The sequence below is a fragment of the Epinephelus lanceolatus genome, chromosome 14, assembly GCF_041903045.1.
Source record: "Epinephelus lanceolatus isolate andai-2023 chromosome 14, ASM4190304v1, whole genome shotgun sequence".
In the NCBI taxonomy this organism is placed as follows: Eukaryota; Metazoa; Chordata; class Actinopteri; order Perciformes; family Serranidae; genus Epinephelus; species Epinephelus lanceolatus.
In genome coordinates, this window is record NC_135747.1 from 41,908,758 (window position 1) to 41,925,565 (window position 16,808).

The 16,808-nt window shown below is 42.2% G+C and overlaps 1 protein-coding gene across 1 annotated transcript in view; it reads left to right on the forward strand.

The window, feature by feature from the left end:
* The window catches only part of kcnh3 (potassium voltage-gated channel, subfamily H (eag-related), member 3), a 234,635-nt gene that overhangs the window by 178,569 nt on the left and 39,258 nt on the right, over positions 1-16,808 (forward strand). Inside the window, exon 8 of the mRNA XM_033612613.2 lies at positions 14,710-15,075. Within this exon, the coding sequence (XP_033468504.1) occupies positions 14,710-15,075 (366 nt within the window). The remainder of the gene's footprint in view (positions 1-14,709; positions 15,076-16,808) is intronic.

Sequence of the window (16,808 nt, forward strand, 5' to 3'; positions counted from 1 at the left end):
TATCAGCCAGCTGAGGCCTTTTGTTTGGTGTTTGAGTGTTCTTCGTCTGCCTGCCTGGATTTTCTCTGGTTTCCTCCCACAGTCCAAAAACATTTTGGTTACATTAATAATGGATGTAAGTGCTTCTCACACACTGATTTACTGCACACATCCCAATCAGTGAGGCTGCTTTACTAATGATCGCTTGTTGCCGTGTTGTCAGGGCCAGAAAAAAGGTTCCTTTTTAGGTATTTACGGTAAACAGTGAGCTCCTCACATCTAAATTTAGAGTCTGTGTGGTGGGAGTGGTGGAAAATTCCTCTCTGAAAATGCTTTGTGGTCCACTTTCTCTGGGCGGAGGGCTTTTAGTGTACACGTTTTTAATTGTCATGTACTGTAATATCCTGCCAGACGCTAAAATTTCATTTGGGCAAGTAGAGCAGAGCTAATATTGGATACTCTATCACTCTTCTCAATTATACTGTAAGCTCTGTCCTCGGGAAACATTTTTAGTGTTCCCAGATGCAGATTAAATGAGATCGTATCTTATTGCAGCCACGCTTTGTGGTTCAGTATGATGGGATGTTCAGATTCTCACATTAACAGATCGCCTTATTCAGCTTTAACCATTTGCACATTCACCTACCTCGTCTTGCTTGAAAGACAGATCCGAGGTGACACTTACACACCTCAGCAGAGTTATGTTGGTAATTTTGTATCCACAGCGAAGGCACAGAGGCAGTTATGCACAAGGACGGCCCCCACGTGGATCAATTTTCAGCACGACCGATGCTTTTAATAAGACGCAGCTTTGTTGATATTCCACAAGCGTCTCTCAGCGGAGAATCTCAAATCCTGCCGGTGACATGAAACTCTGGCGTATGATCTGATAAACCTGTAAACATGTACAAACAGACAGCTTCCAGTGGAGCTAACATTATTCCTTTTTGACTGTGAACTGGGGCAAAGATCAACATTAGACTTTGTGTGTCTTTAACTTTATTCTAAGTGAGCATCAGCAAAATACACACAAGCATGTTGTTGGGTCAAATAATGAACTGCAGATGATGTTTTTATGTCTCAGCGCCGGTCACAGCTGTGACTGGAGGCAACATGTTTTTAGGTTGTCTGTCCGTCCCATTCTTGTGAACGCAATATCTCAGGAATACCTTGAGATCATTTATTCAACTTTAGCACAACTATCCACTTTGACTTAAAGATGAAGTGATTAGATTTTGGTGGTAATAGGTCAAAGGACAAGGTCACAGTGACCTTGCATTTGTCTCATTCTCATAAATGGAATATTTAAAGAACACCTCAAGGGAATTTCTTTAAATTCGGCACAAATGTCCATTTTAAGTCAAGGACGAACTGATTGGAATTTGGACGAAGACTAAGAATTCTCCTGGTCGATCAACAGTCCTCATCAGGGTCCATCAGTGGACTAGTCTCCTGCATGTTTCTCATATGAATGTAATGATTAAATGATATATTTTGGTGGTTTGAGTTGAAGGTGTGAGAAAGAATAGTGTCAGTAACATTGTTAACACTGTGCTACATTACAGAGAAATACAAAACCGTACTAATGAACCTTCATTAATATAGGCCTATATTTTATCTCCAAGTGCACATCACACACTGAGCGTGCCGCCTGTTAATGACGCTGTGGGCTAATGGGCATGTAGCTACTTCCATGTTTCAGATGATACGTCATGTTTGTAGTCGACCAATGAAGATGAGTTTACATATCACCTTGGGTTCGTCCTTCACCTTCTCAAAATGATCCCACACTTTGGATTTCCTGCCCGACATGTTATTAACTAGCCTGTGGAATAACCGCAGGTACCAGCCCTGGAAATTAACCTGACTCCTGTCTGACTGCTGAGCGTGGACACTTCCTGTGTCTGTCCTTTCAAAGTAAATTCACACATGGTCCAGTCATATAGGTTTGGATTTATTTTGACAAGGCGCAGCTCCTCATAGAGTTTCACAAGGCCAAGTTTACTATGACCTCACATAACTGAGAAACTTATGCACTAATTATGACAAAATTTCTCACAAATGTCTAATACAATAAAATGAGGAAGTGATGGCATTTTATATTCTAAAGGTCAAAGGGCAACTTCACTGTTAAAAAGAAAACGACTTTTCTGGCAATTAATTTCAGGATCAAAAGCAGAGACATTTGGACAAATAATTGGTGACTCTAATCTTGGATGTCCACCTTGTTGATTGCGTTGCTCTTCTGTGCTGCCCAGGGGAAATGTATGTGAAGCATCCATGTTATCACAGACATTGATGTAAGCTGTAAGTGCAACTTGACGGGTTCGCGGAGGCATACCACTGCGAGGAGGTAAATTTAGTCTAAGCTATGGACCGGTCTGAGGGACACAATACGAGATGTGTACTCCTTTTCTCTCCCTCCATCTCTCCCCCTCTCATTGATTTGTACCAACCTAGCCGTCATTATCCTCTCAGCAAACCACATAATGACAGGAAGTAACACTGCAGTCAATTCATGTCAGCGGTCCCTCAATTTACTATTCAGACAGACGGAGAGAATCCAGGGGACAACAAAGACCAGTTTGCTGTCTGACCTTTTGGTGACACCAACTGTGATTCACAAGAAAGGTCTGATATCGGCATGTACGTGGGTTAAACAGCTCCGTCTGTCCATCTGGTACTTGGGAGAGGTGCACTTCTCTCTGCAGGACTATTAATAATTCAGGGGCAGTGGAGCCAGGGCCGTCCTGATAGCCCCTCATGGAGCTGTAGTCACCACACACACACACACACACAGAGGACACAGTCTGAACAGGGGATAAAGAAGTAGACATGGTACATGCTGTCGTACATACAGAAGGTCTCTAAAGGAAGCCTTAAGGTCACAGTGAGCGCTGGAGTGTCAGTTGTATGAACAGTTTTTATTCTTCTCACTCTTATTGTTATATCTTGTATATTTGAGTTTCGCTCAGACATTGCGCCTGAACTTCGTTGTATGCACCAGTACAATGACAATAAAACAAATTCTCTATTCTCTTTGCTTACACCTGGTCAGAAAATCCAAATTTCTACACCACCTTGTACGTGCCTTAGAGGGACAAGCAGGCGCCAGCTACCACTGCTGCTGTCAGTCTCACCAAAACAACCCCAAATATACAGTTCCCTTCTTTAAATTTTTATATCTTCATTTTGAAAACGAACACAAGGACACACGTTTGAAAAAATGAAAAACACATCTCGCACCCCTCAGAGGGACTGCAGCTTTAGTTATAAGGCTGATGTTATTCTATAGTTTCCTTGTTTCCAACAAACTCCATGAAAGGACCAAAACTCTCCAACTTCCCGAATGTCACGAATATATACTTTATATATTTTTTATTATACTTTTTTTTCTTTGAAGGTTTAGTGATTTCCTAAATCATGTATAACTAGTCCTTACCCATTGGTAGCTTTGTCACCTTCTACCTATGCCAATCCTCAATGCCTATGTGCAGTTTCACATAGATTGACCACTTCAGTGAGTAGAAAAACGTGGGACAGACAGAATGACTGACTGACAGAATGACACACTGACAGTTTCCGTGATTATGTACAGCATACCATACCATGACTTAGTCATACCACAAATTAGAAAACACCAACATTGGTCCACAGGGGGAGCCACAGCGATCGGTCGCATTTTAGCCATTTTGAAGCATTTTTCTGTTGTTATAGCGCCACCCAGTTGCCAATTAGAGTTAAATTTCTCCAGTCACCTTGAGGCATCCTGTTCTACATATCTACCAAGTTTAGTAAAAATCCTAGCCTGAGTGTCAGACTGAAGCTCCCAGAACCTTCAGTCTGACATCGCCTCCATTGAAGGCGATTTACAAGGGGGAGGGAATTTGATTCTTCCCTAACCAATCAGTAGAGATCAACGACTCACCCAGAATCTGACATCATTAGTATCCATGCCTCGGGGGTGCCGAAAATAAGCATGCCTTGCCCGTTTAAAATGTCTCCGTCATTGTGCACGCCCAGCTGCATCGCCGTTAAATCCAGTTTAGCAGCTTCCTTAATTTGGTCCTCCATTAACGCGAGTAGCAGCGAAATACCTCGATAGCATCATTAATGTGGTCTGTAGGATCTGTAGCGGTCGCCATTGTTGCTATCCTCACCAGGTACCCACCGGCGTACAGCTTGACATCAGCGTGGCGCTGATTGGCTAATCGCTAGACCCGCCCCCACCCCCAGCGTTCATTGGTCCGTCCATCGTTTGGACGAGATAAATCGCAAATTCATTGCAGTATGCCAGACCAGAGATGCAAGCCTACTCAGTTGAGTGGGCGGGGTCTATGGTCTGGAACCAGGCTATAAAAATCCATATGGCGGTTAGGCCTAGATAAGAAATGAGCTCTCTAGCGCCCCCATTTTGTTTGATGGGGTCAATAATGGAGGGGTCCCCTCAGATTATGTGTGGTCATATGCCTACAAAGTTGCGTGGTGATGGGTGAAACCCTTGAGATGTTATACACCTTTATGTGATGAGCCACGCCCTCCACAATATTCATTGCCTTATAGAAGCTCAGTTTTAGTAAGTTTTCCAACTTTTGCCAAGAGGGAACTTTAGATATTGGTCCCTAGATTATGTTCACCCAGTTTCATGCAGATCGCTCAAACTTCCTAGGAAGAGATCCATTTGAAGTGTTTTTCAAAAAATTCAAAATGGCAGAAAATCTATATAAGCGGAAGTTATGGGTTCTTGAGGCAAATGTGTTCCTCATGAGGAGAGGCATCTCTGTGCAAAGTTTCATGTCTCTACGACATACGGGGCATGAGATATGCCCATTCAAAGTTTGACATTTCAATGGGTTGCTATAGCGCCCCCCTTTGGCCAATTGATGTAATATTGCTTCATTGGCATCCTCCCATGACCCTCTACCACTGTGCCAAATTTCACATGGATTGACCAAGTCAGTGAGGAGAAAAACGTGGAACAGACACACAGACAGAGTTTTCATCATTATATAGTAAGATGTGGATTCTGTCACATGTTGATCTAAAAAAAGGAGTAAATGCAGTTTTTGGAGACTATTCTCCTTCAAACATGTGGTTCTCTAGTGAGTATTTACAGCACTTGGATGGCGTTTGTTAGTCTGGCATCGTCTGGCATTAGTCTAGAACATCTGTTTATGTCTTATTTCTAGCATGCGTCATCAACAGGTGCAGACTAAAATGTCTCTGGTGCAGCTGGATCGACTCAGAACCAATCAGAGCAATGAAACATACAACATGACTTGGTTGGGGGGATGCATGGATGTATTGTAAGATCTGGATACTGGACCTCAAGATGCCACCTGTTTGGTCCAATGGATTTATTCACCTGGTGCATATGCTAAAAAAGTTTCTAGCGTTGGGTTTCATTCTGGGGTGTGCCGTCCACTGAGCACGCACAGCAGTGTTTGTCTCACTCCGCTCATAGACTTCACATCATGATGAGGTCACAGATTTTTAAATCACTTTTCTCGGCTTGAGGGAATTTCACAAATACAAAACCTCCATTATCCAAAATTACATAATAGAAAGTCATAACTGACTGTATTTGCAGTTTGAGGTGTCTCATCAACAGTTTTACAGATGTCTCTTATAATGGTTGCCTCAGGGGAAATGCTTTTTGGGCCACTGAGGATTTTTTTGATCTAATACCGCAGGTGTCCACTGGGAAAAAATTGGAATATTTGCATAATCTCACATCCGCCCAGCTCACTTGTTGCTTGTGGTTGCAGCTTGATTGGCTGTCTTGATGTGAGCACCGTTTGAGTTTTGAATTGTCACATCCTCTCGTCCAGCTTGGTTTGCATCTCAGGTATCCAACGAGCTTTGTGAAGCAAATCAGTGGTTTCCAAAGGGCAACAAATGGGAGCAAATTTCTGTGGGAGCAAATAGTGGGGCTGCAGTGTAAGTTTTGTGAGTCAAGTGTGGACGCAATTACAGCCAATCAGAGCCATGAAATGTGTGACGTGAGTTTTCAAATTTGGACTGGTGACACCAAACCTGTGCTGGAAATCTTTTTGAGAGGAAGGGGGACGAAACGCAGCAGCCAGAGCAAATGAAACATAAGCAAACACTTTCGTCTGGTTCCCGAGCAAGGCGTGTGCAGAGTGGCTCATTTATGTGACTTTAATATTTCATGTGCTTTTAATTGAGCTCTGTGGCACAGAGGAATAAGCTTCTGTATATCCAAGCTATATGTGACTATGAAGGCAAATACTTTTTAGTGGGATGACTAAATTGTTGGTTTTGGTCTTTTCACAGGATTTGTTGAAAATAAGAAAACCAGAATGTAACCAGCATTAACTTGGTCTCATCAGCCATCTGATTTCATTGCAGGTTTCCATTTTTCAAGAGAATATTAAGGATCGCTTCAAAAATGTTGAAATGTTGAATGTGTTAAAACAGCATCTCAGAACATTTCAGAAGTTATAAATGAATTGTGTTCATGAATTATGGGAATGCTGGATGCATTAAATATATACCCAGGTGAAAATGAGATGTGTCATGTGATACCGTATTTTCTTGGAATTAAACATGAGAAAACTCAGGATGGTTAATATATAATTCAATGTCAGGCAGACTAGGATTTATTATATTCATTTATTTATTATAAATTACTATGTGTCTGTATGAAGATCAAAGTCAGGTCTCTTATGAATTCTTAGGACTTCTTTGTCTGTCTTAATTTTTGTAATAGTGATGACGACTTTGTTCCTTTTCCATAGTCAATGTGAAACAACAAGATGAGCTGTTTGTTGTGTTTATATGTGGTATTGTTGTAAGTGTGTGCGTGTGTGGACCCCAGGAAGAATAGCTAATGCTTGTGCTGGTGCTAATGGGGATGCAAATAGATAAAGACACAAAGAAAATAAGGCTGTGGTGGTTGTCTCGTGGTCAGGAGAGGGTGACCTGCTTGTGGTTTTATTGTATCAGGACATTGAAGGTGAAGGCAGAGAAGCACAGAGTCCCGTTTGATGCTGTGTGATGAGGTGAATACTAGGGATGCAGCGATATACTGGTTTTAAGGTACATTGTGATATGAAAGTTGACAGTTATCATACCGTTGCAGGCCCAGTGAATTCACCCACCTGGAGGCAATTTAACTTGTTCATGCTCAAGTGTGAACTGTTAGTGTTTTTCTATGATGACCAGCTGTTTTGGACGTCCATCTTTATTTGTGTACAATAAGTCTGTGACACAGCAGAAGTTATAAGTTGCAGGGTTAGCTGTAAGGGACTGAAGCTGGTGAGCTGGTTGATAGTGCTGCTGTAGCACCTGTCTGCCAGAATAGCCTACTAGGCTAGCTGCCTTGCTAACTGCTAGCTTGACCACCAACCCGACAGTTTACAAAGTGTATTTAAGAGATATTTTTGTCCCATTGACTCCTGTCTCTCGACTTCTTTGGAGTTTATACTCTGGTGGAGAAGGCTCTGTGTGTCCTCAGAGGTCAAAAATATCACAGTTTGCAACTCGTTAATGGTGCAAATTCATTTGACAGTTGTACAGGCGGTGCATAGAAAATAGAATTTGCAAGGCACTAACTTCCCAGATTATGAAAAGCCTACATACATGATGTTCTCAGCACATGTGCCAAGATCAGGGGCCCGTATTTAAATGATCTATAGTGCATGGTTGAAGGTACATGAAACTGTCTGACTTTAGCTTTGCTTGTTGAAGGCTGCATAATCTGGGCACAGATGAAGGCACAACAAAGAAGGAGGTTGTATCTAGTCCCTTAAATCAATGGGTTTTGGGTGTAATGTGAATTCAGCCATTCCCCTTAAAGGCCAGGCTTTCTGCTGAGAGTAATGCAGTGAGAGCAGTGACGTCACTTGACAGAGGAAACAAAGCTAAACTTTTAGCTTCTGAAATGATCAATGAAGTTACACTGCTCCTTGTGCACAGTGTCTCTCTCAGTGGGAGGTCAGACAGCTCTGCAGCTCTGCTCACTGCTATCTTCACATTCTATAGAATGTCATTAATATTTTCCTCATTAATGACGTATTATTTCACCCACCCACAACCCATCCGCATAAATAGACTTCGCACTACGATTGGACTCTCTGGCACTGTTCTTAACTGGTTTGAATCATATCTTCTAAACAGGGAATTTTATGTTGGCATTGATGACTGCTCCTCCAAACGCTATAAAATGGACTGTGGAGTCCCCCAAGGTTCGATTTTAGGTCCAGTACTTTTTAATCTTCACATGCTGCCACTTGGAGGGGTCATCAGGAGGCACGGCATACAATTTCATAGTTATGCTGATGATACACAGCTATATATTGCCGTGTCTCATGATGACCCAAAGCCACTTGATGCACTTTTTAGCTGTATTTTAGATATTAAAGGAGAACTATGCTTTTCCTCTTTTCTGACCTATAAATGTTGTTACAATGTTTCATACTCGTGTTAAACGATGCCAGCGTGTCAAATAATGAGGTTCGTGCATTTGGAAGTGAGCCCAGCAAGCTGTGTTTTACATTCTTTTTTTAAACAGTGTAGTCCGTGTGATGTTAACACATGCCGGACTTACTTATATGGGCATGCCCAGGCATGCCGGCAGCGCTCGGCAGCCCTTCGGAAGTCCTCGGGAGTGTGGCCAATCACAGTTGAGTGGGCTCGGCAGGAGGCGAGGGCCGGGGGGTGGAGTAAATTACACAGACCGTTTTTGCGGGATACAGGAAATACAAGGAAGCAGTGCAGCGAGAGGCACAGCGTCCTGAAGATCTACAAAGCTTTGTGTGCAGGTAATCGTGTGTAGCTGCTCTATAGGAGTCCAGAAATCAAATACAAAGGCCCGAAAATGAGTATAATAGGTCCTCTTTAAGTGCTGGATGACAGAGAACTTTCTACAGCTCAACCAGGACAAAACAGAATTTTTAGTTATTGGGTCTGAAGCACAGAGAGAGAAACTGCATACAAAACCACAAACACTGGCTCTGGAACCATGCCAAAAAGTTAAAAAAAAAATGTCTTTTTATCCTGTGAAGCACTTTGTGTTGCAATTTATTGTATGAAAATGTGCTATGTAAATAAAGTTTGATTGACTGATTGATTGATTGATTGATTGATTGATTGATTGATTGATTGATGTCCTTGAGTGTGGAACAGAGGTAGGTCCTCCTATCTTAAATAGCAAAAAAAATACTGCATCAATCTGACTTCAGACCAGCTTTCTGTTGGTCAGTGGCGCTATTCCTCTCTGCTGCCTCAAAATAGCGATAGCAAAAATGCACCTGACCACACCTTATTCAAGACCTACACACCCATGGGTTCACACATAGGCACAAGCACGGTTGCTACTTACACAACATGGTCGCTGACTGTGTTGGTCTGAAACTTGAAATGAACATTGTGCTTCTATGCACCGACTGTAGAAAGGGCCCCAGGTTTCCTCTAAGGTCTCTGCCCACCATGTTTGGTCAAGTCGTCCTTCAGAAGGTCAATAAAATCCTCAGAGACTTCACCTTCATTCTGCTCCAGGAGGTCAAGTGGCTCCTTCTGGTTGACACATGTGCATCTTCTTGGCTGACTGATGCACGGTGCACTTTGAGCTGTATTGACTTTATACCTTGATGCATTTCAAGGACTTGTTATATGACTTAGTCCTGTGCTTTTATTGAGATGTGTGTTTGCTCTGCGTTGGAATAAAATCCACTGACCGCAGCATTTAAATACCAATTATTGAATATCAGTCCAAAATGTCACTGTTGTGAATACTGACATGAACACACAGAGAGAGACTGATGCATTCAGGACCACAGACAGCTCACAGCTGAGTTCAGTCAACAGGAGGAATCAGCACCGTGGACAGAGGCAGAGAAGCTGCATCCAAACACACTAAAATAAGAAAGGCCCCATTTACTCTGTGTCATGTCAGGAGCTTGTCTCAGATGATCATATAGTTGAATTAACACCTCTTAAACAGGTAGCTGAACATTAGAGCTTCTTTATAGCAGCACTTTTGTATCAGACTTCAGTAGTTTTATCCGACAGCACCTAACGACGACTGGGAGGGAAATCCTCAGGTTGCTCCTTTGATGTCTTTTTGCTTTTAGTTGATTTATATATTTTCTCCCTCCTGTCTTCTGCTGCTCTCTAATCATGCTCAGATGGCAGAGTGTAATCTGAAGCACTTAAATATTGAGCAGCAGGAATCAATGAAACTTAGGTCTGTGTTTTGTACCATCATTATGAAGTGTTGATGATTTAGCGAGACACACAGCTCAGTCACCAGAGGAAAATGTTCACATTCTGAAAACCATGAAGACGTTACAGTTGAACGTGTCATACGTATCATTTTTAGCCTTGCTAAAGTGACATCATATATGAGCTGACTTTGTCGTGGGGAGGTGGAGGTGATGGTGGATGGTGTGGCACTTAGGTGAGACGCCTGCCAAGCTGAAGACCACACTGGCTGTCTCTTGTTGACTCTTTGTGATGTTTCCACAGGTGTTTGTGGGACAGAACCTGTGTGTTTTTCACTGACTCACCACAGTGTTTTCCAGCAGCATTGAGCCAATGAATCTGGGTGACTTCAGCCAAAATATGATTTTTTTTCTTGAACATAACCATGTGATTTTTGTGCCTAAACATAACCACATGTTAACCACAGCATTGTTCACCTGGTATCGGACTCTCTGCTTATCTGACATCGCCTCCTGTCTGCTCCCTCTGTGAACGGTTTGTGTGGATCCAGCGGACACTAGTGACCCACCTGCTCTCTGCTGCTGGGTGCTATGCCAGGTGCATTATACTGAACTTATGTCTTGGAAGGCTCAAAGCCAAGAAACTGACTCTTACCGCTGTTTCACCTGCCTGCTCATTATGTGTTAAACAAGCAGAATATAAAAGGTCTTTGCCTTTGCAGAAACATCTAGTTTACAGACAGTAAGATTAAAATAAATGTCAATATTCTAAAAAGTGAAGTGTGTAAGATTTGGGGGGATTTAGTGCCGTCTTGCGGTGAATTGCAGATTGCAACCAGCTAAAACTTTTCTCGGCTAGTATTCCTTCAGTGGTCATTGTTCAGGAGATGTTTATTGGGAGTCGAGTTATCCACAGAGGTCAAAACACTGAATAAAGCAGTTTCACGTCACAAATCAGTGTATCTCGGATGCTGTTCGGCATCTTATGATGTGTGGCTCGCCCCTTTTTTCTCATAAGTTAATGTGTGCTCTCCTTTATGTAATCCAGGAAATAAAAATAATAATAAACGTTATTCATATAGCACCTTTCAAAAACACAGTAACAAAGTGCTTTACAAAACCGAATGAGGGACAGAGCAAATATCAAGATAAAAGGAATAAAAACAAAATACCCATAACAGAGTAAAACACACAATAATAAAGCAGAAAGGCCATTTTAAACAAGCAGGATTTCAGAGGTGATGAGACAGAATTCGCAGCCTCGATCTCCTCAGGTAGGTCCTTCTGAAGTCCTGGAGCTCGTACTGCAAAGGCTCTGTCACCTTTGTGGATTAATCTGGACCTCGGAACAACACAAAAAGATGCATCTGAGGATCTCAGATGTTCTCTTCCTCTCCAAGACAAACAGACCCAGTAATTTAAACAAGTAAAAACACTTAACAGTGCAGTTAGACATTACAAATCCATGTGTTTCTGATGTAGTCTGGCATGTCGCTGCAGGCAGCTTGTCCAGCAATTGCAAATGTGTGGTTATCTTTTGTCTCCGATAACATAAGATCAAGACATTCTGGAGGTTTTTTTACCACAAGCAGAATTATCTGCAGGGGTCTCTTCCTCTCCAAAACAAACAGACCGGCTGATTTCAACTGTCAGAAACACTGAATAAAGCAGTGTCATGTTACAAATCAGTGTAACTGCAGTGCTGCTCATTAGAGTTGGGCCTCGAACTGAGTTGAGTGACGCAAACCCACGAAAACAGGAATGACACTATCTATAGCCAGTGTTTGGTTTGTCCGTTCTGGGCTACTGTAGAAACATAGTGGGGCAAAATGGCAATCTAAACAAAGACCTGCACCCTGTGTAGATATAAATGGCTCATTTTAAGGTGACGAGAACACAATGACTTTTATTTTCAGGTGATTATACACTTAAGAAAACATATTTCTTATATTGCATGTCTGTCAATATATCCCCATAAATCCTCCACTGGAGCTTTGAATACTTGTACAGTATTTACCTGAAGATCCCCTGATAAAAAAACATCATCACCTGTTGCGACGGCTGAACGATAACCTGCCACTATGAGGACCAGATGAAACTGAGCATGATGATCGAGTTAAATTACAGAGAGACTGTCACAATACCCAAACAGTGCTGCCCTCTCAGCTGAATTCAATGTCACAAACTGAAATCATGAACAGAAAAAGAAAGAAGTGTTTTATCTCAGTGTGTCCTCAGACGTGCAGACTTCATTATGGCGCAGCCTACGCTAACATCAGTAATGCCCTTCACGTTCCCTTGTGCATTGACGAGATCAAAGAAATTCTTTGTAGTTTATTTTTTTATATATTCTGCTCTCCAGGCGCAGACACACATGCAGTGTGAGGGCTCAGTCGGGTTCACGTTTCCACAGGAAGGCAGAGGTTAAGTTGTGCTAATGACAAAGTAATTAGGAAACTACTCAGGTGTTAAATCCGCTAATGTTGTTGGTTTAGCTGCTTTGCTGGGACTCTGCTCGCAGCTCGATTGTCACTCCAGCTTATTTATGCTGGCAGGCGGAGAGCTCTCACACACACGCGCACACACACAAGGTCGAAGCTGCTTGGCTGGAGTGTGTGATGCCGGAGATCAATGAATGGATGCATCCGTATTGTATTATTCATATTCCCACTCTGCTGTCTTTCTTTTACTGATTCTGCTGTCGGTGTCTCAGCTGGGTTTCACTGCTCGTCCACTCACAAACAGTTTATCTATAATTTATCCTTCCTCACCTCCTGCTTCCTACTTTCTCCTTCTTTGGTCCATTCCAGTCTCCCTTTTCTGTCCTTCCTTCTGTCCTTCCTTCTGTCTTTCCTTCTGTCCTTCCTCTAAAGCTGAATCACTTCCTTCATGTTTGTAAAATTAACTTAATCCTGTCTTTGAACAACAAAGTCAGACAGACAGATGCACATGTTCCAGGTAACTTAATGTCCAGGTTTGCTTAATTAGAAATACAAATCAACAGAATGAGTGAAGTCTTTAATATGAGCCCCACACTACAGTGCGGGTCCTGTAGTGAGTGACAGCAGCTCATTCCAGTGCTGTCGATGCCTTCAGGGGTGAAAGAAATATTAACGTAATTTACTTTAAGAGATACATTGCTGACTTTCAACCAGGTGTCATGGCAGTGTGAGGAGTGTGTGCAGATGGACAGTGTTTGGCGTCCCTGGCGGGCAGGCGGGGAGCTCCGGGACCTAGCAGCATGAGTGCCTTAACACAGGATTGTTGGCAGAAATGGAATATACGTGAATACACCTGAAAATAATAATCATTGTGTATTTGTTACCTTAGAATGAGCCGTTTTTATCTACATAGGAAGCAGGTCCTCGTATATGGAGATCATTGTGTTGCACTGCCATGTTTCTACAGTAGCCCAGAACGGACAGTTTGCAGTCCCTTTGCAACAAGCAGTGCTGAAAAAACACTGATTTTGTAACGTGAAACGTCTTTATTCAGTGTTTTTACTGGTTTAAATCTCCTGGTATATTGGTCTTGGAGAGGGCGAGACCTTTACGGATAATTTAGCTGCTGGTAAAAACATCCTGAACCTCTAAATCAGAAATAAGCGAGCAAACGTTAGCAGGAGCGCGCTAGTGGCCCATCTGTGATGAGCCAAAGAGCGTCACAGAATCACTGACTGGGAAAGTGAAACTGTTTTATTCAGTGTTTTTACCGGTTTTATTCACCTGGAAGAATCTTCTACAGATAATTAAGCTCCTGGTAAAAACCTCCTGAACAATGAACTCTGAAGGAATTCTAACCAGGAGAAGTTTCAGCTGGTTGCAATCTGCAGTCCTAACCATTATATTCCACTAAATCTTACACACTGCTCATTTAAGTCAAATTAGCAATACTACAATGTGAAAATATTCTGTTGAGGTGAGGTGACAGAGCTGAGACTCCTCCCGTGTGCTACGTGTGGGAAAACTGCGGTCATCGCAAAGTCGTGAAAATGTGGATGTCCATAGTAGAGCCAGTGTTTGTCCATGCTAGGCTACTGTAGAAACATGGCAATACAACATGGCAGTCTGTGTAGGCGAGGACCTGCTCCCTATGTAGATATAAATGACTCATTCTAAGGTGATGAAAACAAGATTCTTATTTTCAGATGATTAAACACTAATAAAAGCATAATTATGAATATTAGATACAATTTCTGTCCCTCAGTCCTACACACTGGGAAAGCTGTTACATAAATTCAAAAGTACAATATTTTACTGACATGTAGTGAAGTAGAAGTATAAAGTCCCATAAAGCGCAAGTACCTCAGAATGGTACTAAATGAAAGGACTTGTATAAATGTACTTAGTTACTCTCCATCACTGGATGCCACATAACCAAAAGGTGGATTTGTCAGGAAATATTTGGCTCTAAATGAGCTTCAGCAGGAGTTTTGTGGACAGTGGGAGATGATGGTTTAGTTTTGTGATGGAATAGTAACAGTCTGTTTCATTGTGTCAGAGCTGAACATTTTCTAATGAATTTCTCCATCTTTGTCTCTCAGGTTGGCTCCATGAGCTGGCCAAGCGCCTGGGGACGCCCTACTTCCTGCCCACCCTCACAACGCTGGTCCCCACCACAGTCAGCAGCCTCCTGGCCAACAGCAGTCAGTGGAACGTGTCGGGGTCAGAGGTCGGGAGTCAGGGCTCCTGGAACTCCAGCCAGTATTACGGAAACATGTCTGGAGGCGAGGCCGTGTTGGGAATGGGCACCGGCAGCGGGGTGCTGGGTGGCGGTCCGTCGATGCGCAGCAGCTATGTGACATCACTGTACTTTGCTCTGAGCAGTCTCACCAGTGTGGGGTTTGGAAATGTGTCAGCAAACACGGACTCTGAGAAGATCTTCTCCATCTGCACCATGCTCATAGGAGGTGAGAACAATGTGTGTGTGTGTGTGTGTGTGTTTAAGTTCTGCTTTGTATGCATGTTGGTGTTTCCTGTCAGGGCGTGAAGCTCTCCTCCTCTCAGTCTTAAGTACTCAGCTCATTATCTGGCACCAGTAAGACATCAACACACAGCTGAGCACTTTTTGTACGATCGATACGCACGTATGCACACACACACACACACACACACACACACTTGACACACTTGTATCTTCAGTGTCTCATTAGTCCCATTCTCTTGATTGAATGGTTTCATCACATGTTTGGTGCAGTTGTTTATCTGTTAGCAGGACATATCAAAAACTGCTGACTACAGATTTCAGTGAAAGTTCTGCCATGAGTCATCAGTTTTTTGTGTGTATGGGATTTATTTGATTTCTTTATTTTTTTGAACACTTCCATATTTCTCATGAACTATTTCAATGATTTTATATCACTGTTAGTATTTTTGTTTTGAATCCAGACACTGATTAAAAATATTTAACATTTCTTTTACTGTAAATAAACGTAGAGAATTATGCAGCTTTAATATCTAGTTTAATAGAAAATGGTACATTGCTAAAATTCTACAACACTGATAATTACTCTTTTCAGAGTTTGACCTTGATCCCTGGTTACATGGACGATATGTCTTCAATCCAATTGAAATCAGTCTAATTAGAGAATTCAGCTGAAAGCAAAAAGTTGTATTCTCGCCTCTGGCTGCTAAATCGCTTTCTGTATGATTGGGACCCAAATGTCTCATACGCAAGGCACTGCTACTGGTAGCACTGATGATTGTTATATCCAGTGACTCAACAATTTAGCCTGTAGCAGCAACATTAGATAAGTCTGCTGTTTCAAAATCAGAGAGTACTTTATAAATCAGAGCACTCACATGAGAGTGTGGCTCAAGCAGAGTGCGAAATATTTTCTAATTTCTGGATGATTCTCTGTCAGTATCAACAGAGGAAGATGTGTAGAAAGAGCTGTTGTGGCATGTCTTGTCCGGCCCACAAGAATATGTTTATTCCTCCCACAGAGAGATGATTGGAACAAACATATATGGTTAACCAGGTGCTAATATTTTTCTATTGACCGGACTATTGAAGGTTTACACCACCCCTTTCAACCTGATTGAAGAACCCGTCTGATCAAGCTAGTCTCCTCTCATCTAGGTGCTTATTCAGATTATTAGTTGAATATTAGCTTTGTGTAAATGCACCTACTGTTACCTGGGTAGGAACTGGAGGATGGGTGCTATGATAACACCAGTGGGATACACACAGGGATTCACATGCACTGACACGCTCACTCGACCAGACCCAACAAAGAACAGAGAAGCTCAGATTACCACACACACAGAGGTAGCGTGACTTCAGTCTCTGCTCTGGATGCCATCACTCCATAGTTTCACCTTCAGACAAACACACACAGACGCTGAATCTTCAGAATGAGTCAGATATGTGCATTTTGTCATGGAGCTTCTGTTCATGGAGTCCAGTGAGGATCAGATGATTAATGGGAGAAAATTGGAGAAAGACTTTGAACGCTGCACATCTAACAGACTATTAACTTTAAAACAATGGCTGCCCATTAATATTATCGACTCAAGTCTCAGGGTGATATTGCTTTGATGCTAAATATAACTAATTGATTTTCTTTCTTGATTAAAATAAAAGTCAGCACTGGAGCTCCAATCAGTGAGGATAACAAGACAATAACACCTCACAAACACC